The 7,148-nt window shown below is 49.8% G+C and overlaps 1 protein-coding gene across 1 annotated transcript; it reads right to left on the bottom strand.

Annotated features, from left to right (window-relative positions):
* Nucleotides 1-240: 240 nt before the first annotated feature.
* Nucleotides 241-2,174, bottom strand: ID1 (inhibitor of DNA binding 1, HLH protein). Its single transcript, XM_025469638.3, has 2 exons — nucleotides 902-2,174; nucleotides 241-681 (listed from the first exon to the last, which is right to left on the bottom strand). The coding sequence occupies exons 1-2, from the start codon at nucleotides 1,322-1,324 to the stop codon at nucleotides 640-642; spliced, it is 465 nt and encodes a 154-aa protein (XP_025325423.1). The 5' UTR covers nucleotides 1,325-2,174; the 3' UTR covers nucleotides 241-639.
* Between the last annotated feature and the right edge of the window lie 4,974 nt (nucleotides 2,175-7,148).

Below are 7,148 nucleotides of genomic sequence, written 5' to 3'. Positions count from 1 at the left end.
GAAACCCTAGAGGTCTAGAGGATTTAATTTTATGACACCAGGGAGCAGGGAAATGACCAGTGATGGGGAAAGAATAGACTTTAAAGACACCGGAAAACACTCAGTTCAGGTCGGTAAAACCGACAGTCCAGATGTGGCCTTCTAAGTACCCCTCCCCCAAACCCCAGCACCAGCTGTGAAGAGAGTCAGGGGTCACCCGCATCCCAAGGCCCTCCCCTCAGTCCAAAAAATCACTGCAACTTTACCGTAGTCTAAAGTGTTTGTTTAATAACAAAAAAAGAAAACCACCCCACAGAACTATTGTAAAACAATATTCTCGGTGATCATTGTAATATACAATACAAAGCAATTAATTTCCTCAGAAATCTGAGAAGCACCAAACGTGACCATTTTTTAAAATGTCTGCTTTTCAAAAAATAGAAACACACTGGGGAGGGGTCCCCCAAGTCTCTGGTGGTTGGTAGGTGGAGGGTCAGCCCTCCGTCCCGGGCCCTGGGCTGGATCCAGCAAGCGCCCCACCGGTCGCCGAGCTCAATCGTGTGTCCTCCCCAGCTCCAGCGAGGCGCTCGGCAGGATCAGAGCACGGGTTCTTCTCGCCCCCTGGAGGGCTGGGGTCCGCCAGTCCTGGAGAGAGGCGCTTCAGCGACACAAGATGCGATCGTCCGCCGGAACACACGCCGCCTGTGAAACGAGAGAGGTGAGACAGGCGGGTCGGAGGGGACGAGGCTGCAACACCTTCCCCAGGAGACGCTTTTGAGAGCGCGCTTCTTCCGATCTCCTTGGGCATCCCTGCACAGCCAGGTGCCCGGAAGGATGGGGCGGCTGTAGAGCCAAGGCTCACCCCCCTCCGCCTCCCTCGGGGCCTGTGTCCCCAACTGTAGAAAGAAAATGCTCCTCTCACCTCGGCCGCCAGGGCGCTGATCTCGCCGTTGAGGGTGCTGAGCGGAGCCCGGGCGGGGAGCCCCCGGCCTCCCGGGGTCCCGACTTGGGATTCCGAGTTCAGCTCCAACTCCAGGTCCCAGATGTAGTCGATGACGTGCTGGAGGATCTCCACCCGGCTCACCTTGCGGTTCTGGGGCAGGGTGGGCACCAGCTCCTTGAGGCGCGAGTAGCAGCCGTTCATGTCGTAGAGCAGCACGTTCACCTGCTGCTCGTCGAGCAGGGCGGGCAGGCGCGCCCCGGCGCCCCCGGCGCAGCGCGAGATGGCCACGCTCTGCTCGGACAGACAGCGCACCACCTCGCCCGCGCCGCCCGCCGTCTTGCCGGCCTTCAGCGCGCAGCTGGGGCCCGCGGCGGCCGCGGCACTGCCACTGGCGACCTTCATGATGCTGGCGTCGGAGAAGAGCGGGGAGCCGAAGCGCAAGGAGGCGGACACCCGGCGGGAGCCTGGACCTCGGGGCGGGGGAGAGGCGGTTGTAGAGTGCGCCCGCGGCACCCCCGCAGCAGCTTTTATAGAGACGCCGCGGCTCCCCCCTCTCCCCTCTGCCCCGCCGCCAGAGGCGGGCTCAGAGGTTCAAAAGCAGCCAATGGGCGGTCTTGAGGCGTGGCCTTCGGTGCTTCTGGGGCCCGCCTCCTGCTCCACGAGTGCACCCTCGCAGCCTCGGAAAGGGAGCCCGAGTCTCAGGAACCCGGAGTGGAAGGGCACGGGGCGGGGTGGCTAGTGGCAGGCGAGGGCTACCTTGGGCTTCTCGCAAAGGACGCATTGCCGACAACGAAGACTTCTGGAATCACTTTTCTCAGGTTCATTTTCTCACCTCTCCAGCTCCATTTTACAGATGGGAGAAATTGAGGCTTCAGTGCGGAAGCGGCTGGCTCTGGCTTATCTAGAGAGCCCACGACTAGAGCCTGGGCTTCTGGGAGCCCGACCTCTTGGGTCTGGCACAAAACTTAAAGCCGGCCTTCCTTTACCCTCTGCTCCCCAAAGCTGGTCTCCCTTACCCAATTCCCAGAGAAGGTTGCTAGTTAATGTTCCTGGGACCTGGGAGGCTTTACCCAGGCCCCTCTGGGTGGGAGCAATTAATTCGGGAAAGTCTTCCTCTAGGATCGGGGGCGGATCCTCTGGGACATGAACTAGATAGAAGGCCCCCAGGGGGGGGGCTGCATCTCCTGCAAAGATTCCCTAAATCTGCATCAACTAGTGATTTTAGAATTTTTCTCCCTTTTTTGGCTGTTTCCTGTCCCCTTCCCCCCCACCCCCAAGACCTCCGATCAGGGTCTCCCTCCCACGGCGCGGCAGCTGCCGAGCTCCAGGCTCACCCCCCCCCGCCCCCCACCTCCCGGGCGGGTCTGTGTCAGCGTCTGAACAAGCGGCTCAGACCGTTAGACGCCAGGCCCGTGACGTCACCCATTCATAAAACCGGGACGGGCTGTCAGGCTGGCGCCGCGCGGGCGGTCGCCATGGAGACGGCAAACCCGGCTCGAGCGCTCCCCCACTGCGCCCCGCTCGGCCAGTCACCTGCGGACCCCGGGCGGGAAGCCGGGAATGCGCTCCTGGCGGGCGCGGTCTCTGGCCAAGGGTCGCCTTCCCTGCCCCACACCTGGGAATCGCCCCGCCGGGCTCACACCTCAGGCCCCTGGGACGTTTCTTCACCGCTTCCTCGGCACCCTGGCTGCGGGGGGAGAGTTCTCATCCCAACTTTGCTGCTGGGTGAAGTTAGTTGTCTCCGGCTCTGAGTCCTTTTTTTTTTTTTTTTTTTTTTAAGATTTTATTTATTTATTCATGAGAGAGTCAGAGACACAGGCAGAGGGAGAAGCAGGCTCCACGCAGGGAGCCCGACGCGGGACTCGATCCCGGGTCTACAGGATCACACCCTGGGCCCTCTGCAGGCCCTAAACCGCTGAGCCACCCAGGGATTCCCCCCTCTCTGATTCCTAATATAGCATTTGCCTGGCATTTTGATATTAATGACAAAGTGGCTTATTGAATTCTTAGTTCGTGCAAGGCACGTGTATTTCATTGTGTGTAAAGCCATTGCCGTTATCATCGTCTGTAATCCTAGTCACAACTCTAGAGAGGAGTTCTTTGGTTTCTTTATGCAAAGGAGGAAACTGAGGCCCGAAAAGTCTCCCTAGAGGCATAGCTCTTGTAATGGCTGCATTATTTTAACAGGGGCACTTTATTGTAACGCAATCCCTTCCTTCCAGGGTAGGGAGTCGGAGCTTTTGGAGCCCCAGATTGGCCAGAAGCTGGAGACACCAATGTCTAGAATAGCCACCCAAGGACGTGGAGCTTTGGCATGGCTAAAATACTTTGCCCACCACGGAGAGAGTTGGTATTATGGTTATGGTCCCTCCTCCTCCCCATCCCCCAGCAATTAATTCACTGGGCATCAGCAGGTTTCCTTTTCCCACAGAAGTCTGGGGGAGGGGGCCAGTAAACCTGGCTTCTGCCTCAACATGGGAGAACCAGGAAAACCAATCAGTGAGACCAGCTTCAAAGGAAAGAGACATTATTAATTAATTAACTGGACTCTTCATCCCTTTTACCACACCCCCAAATTCTCCAAACTCCCTAAGCCTTGTTTAGCAATCTTCTAATAACTGGCAAGAACATTTTGCTGTCCAAAACAATTGCTAAAGAATTGGAAAGACAATGACCAGCCAGAAGAAATTAGAATATTAATTCATTACCCAGTGTTTATTAACTGACCCAGCAATTCTCCTTGCTGGCATCAATTCCAGAGAAACTTACACACACAGACACAAGGATGTCTGCCCAAGGACATTCATTGAGGTGCTATTTTCAAGAGGGGAAGTTGAGGTAACCTCAATGTCCACCCACAGGGGCATTAGATGAACTATGAATGGAACATATACACTATGAATGGAACATGGGTGCTATGGAATGTCTATGCAGCAGGTGGGAAGAAGGGCTGAGAGATACCTAGATTCTACTGTTGGTAGAGTAACCATTAGACTAGTGGCCAAGGTAGGACTTCTTGCATGTAAAAAAGCAAACATACTGCTCCCAAGTACATGTGTACCTGGAAATGAATTTTTATTTTTATTTTTATTTTTGGAAATGAATTTTTAAAAGAGAGACAATCAAGCTGTGGAAAAATTCCAAACACAGTACTGTCTGATTTTTCCTTATATGAAGTTCTAGAATGGGCATAACTGATTTTTGGCGGAAGAAATCAGAATGGTAGTTGTTTCTGGGAGTGGAGGGTGGGAATTGCCAGGGAAGGGCAATATGATGGCGAGGTGTGTGGTACACAGTGTATGAATTAATCAAAACACATTGGATTATATACTTTTGTGCAGGTCATTTTATTTATCTACCTTTGTTTTTTAAGATTTTATTTACTTATTCATGAGAGACACACAGAGAGGCAGAGACACAGGCAGAGGGAGAAACAGGCTCTCTGTGGGGAGCTCAATGTGAGACTCAATCCCAGGACCCCAGGATCAGGCCCTGAGCCTAAGGCAGGAGCTTGATCATTGAGCCACCCAGGTGTCCCTGCATTTCACTGTATTTAAATTGCACCTCAACAAGAGTGCCTAGCTGGCTTAATCCGTGGAGCATGGGACTCTTTTTTTTTAAGATTTTATTTATTTATGAGAGACACAGAGAAAAAGAGGCAGAGACACAGGCGGAGGGAGAAGCAGGCTCCATGCGGGGAGCCCGACTTGGGACTCCATCCCCCCTCTTCAGGATCATGCCCTGGGCTGAAGGCGGTGCTAAACTGCTGAGCCACCTGGGCTGCCCTGGAGCATGGGACTCTTGATCATGGGGTTGTGAGTTCAAAGCCCATGTTGAGGGTAGGGAATTACTTTTTTAAAATTTTAAATAAACAAATAAACTGCATTCAACAAAAATATTAGAAAAAAGGATAAACATCAAATTCCTGACATGTGAAGAGTGAGGGAAGGAGAACAACATGAAGTAGGACTTTCACTCTTCACATAGGTATTTCGTTCTTACATTTTGTCTTCAACAGTGTAACTGAAGTGTAATTGACACACGCTAACTGCATATATTTAATGGGTACAATTTGATAACTTTAGACAGGCATATATACCCATAAATCATCACCATAATCAAGAACATTAACATATACTTCTTCAGCTCTAAAAGTTTTCCTCTGCCCCTCCTAACCCCACCCTCCGCCTCTTCCACCCAGTGCCCAGGCAGTCACCCTTCTCTCTCTATAGATTACCTTGCCTTTTCTAGAATTTTATATAAAGGGAGTATAGTATATATTGTATGTATACTCTTTCCTCCAAAAAAAAAAAAAAAAAAAAGGCTTCCAGCCTTGTTTCTTGAACTCCACCTAATTATTTTGATTTTTTTTTTAATTTTTATTTATTTATGATAGTCACAGAGAGAGAGAGAGAGAGGCAGAGACAAAGGCAGAGGGAGAAGCAGGCTCCATGCACCGGGAGCCCGACGTGGGATTCGATCCCGGGTCTCCAGGATCGCGCCCCGGGCCAAAGGCAGGCGCCAAACCGCTGCGCCACCCAGGGATCCCTCCACCTAATTATTTTGAGATTCATCCACGTTCATTCCATTGTTACTGCAGAGTAGTAGTGGTATACGGATCTGCCGCGATTTGCTTATCCATTCACCTGTCCTGGACTTTTGGGTTGTTTGTAGTTTGGGGGTTGTACAAATAAAACTGCTACAAACATTTGTATACAAGTGTTCCTATGAATCTACGCTTTCATTTCTTTTAGACAAATAGTAGTGAAGTCACTAGGTCACAAAGTAGGTTTTTATGTAACTTGATAAGAAATTGCTTACCTGTTTTCCCAAGGGGGTATTCCGTGTACACGCCTATCAGTGGCACTGAGAGTCCAGTTCCTCCATGTCCTCTCAGGGTTGCTCAGTCTTTTTCAGCCATTCTAATAGATGGGTTGACGTATCTCACTGTGACTTTAATTTGCATTGTCCTAATGACTACAGATGTTGAGCATCTTTTCATGTGCTTATATATATGCCATCCATATATCTTCTTAGGTGAAGGCTCATTTACTTCTTTTGCTCGTTAAAAAAAATATTAGAGGGACACCTGGGTGGCTCAGTGATTCAGGGTCTGCCTTCAGCCCAGGGTGTGATCCTGGAGACCTGGAATCGAGTCCCGTGTCGGGCTCCCTGTGTGGAACCTGCTTCTCCCTCCGCCTGTGTCTCTGCCTCTCTCTGTGTGTCTCCCATGAATAAATAAATAAAATCTTTTTAAAAAATTAGATAACTGTGAAAAAAAAATTAGATAACTGTAGATTCGCATATAGTCATAAGAAACAATACAGAGAGATCCCTCATAGCCTTCACCCAGGTTCCCTGATGGCAGCATCTGGCAGTACAATATCACAAACACATTTCACCAGCTTTATACACACTCACTTGTGTGTGTGTTTAGTTCTATGCAATCTTATTTCTATATGATGTTATTACATACATGTGCAGACTTGCACGACCACTGCCATAGTGAAGACACAGAACAATTCCATCACAAAAATTCCTCCTGCTACCTGTCAATCTTTTTTTTTTTTTTTTTTTTTTTTAAATTTTTATTTATTTATGATAGTTACAGAGAGAGAGAGAGGCAGAGACACAGGCAGAGGGAGAAGCAGGCTCCATGCACCGGGAGCCCGATGTGGGATTCGATCCTGGGTCTCCAGGATCGCGCCCTGGGCCAAAGGCAGGCGCCAAACCGCTGCGCCACCCAGGGATCCCCTACCTGTCAATCTTTCGCCCACTTCTTTTCATTTGTTTTCTTCTTGTTGAGTTATAAGAGTTCTTTATATATTTTAGGGATCCCTGGGTGGATCAGTGGTTTAGTGCCTGCCTTTGTTCCAGGGCGTGATCCTGGAGTCCCGGGATCGAGTCCCGCGTCGGGCTCCCTGCATGGGGCCTGCTTCTCCCTCCTCCTGTGTCTCTGCCTCTCTATGTCTATCATAAATAAATAAATAAATATTTTTAAAAAACTTAAAAAAAAGAGTTCTTTATGTATTTTGAACCCAAATCCCCAGACATATGATTTGCAACTATTTTCTGTGTGTCTGTTCTCTGCATCCTTTCAACAGTATCTTTTGAAGAACAGAAGTTTTAAATTTTGATGAAATCCAATTTCTCAATTTTTTATTTTATAGATCATGCTTCCCTGATCATATCTAAGAAATCACAGCCTCAAGATCACAAAAAATTT

The sequence above is a fragment of the Canis lupus genome, chromosome 24, assembly GCF_003254725.2.
Source record: "Canis lupus dingo isolate Sandy chromosome 24, ASM325472v2, whole genome shotgun sequence".
Lineage (NCBI taxonomy): Eukaryota > Metazoa > Chordata > Mammalia > Carnivora > Canidae > Canis > Canis lupus.
Note: the sequence above shows the minus strand (reverse complement) of the source record. Positions and strands in the feature narration are given on the sequence as shown.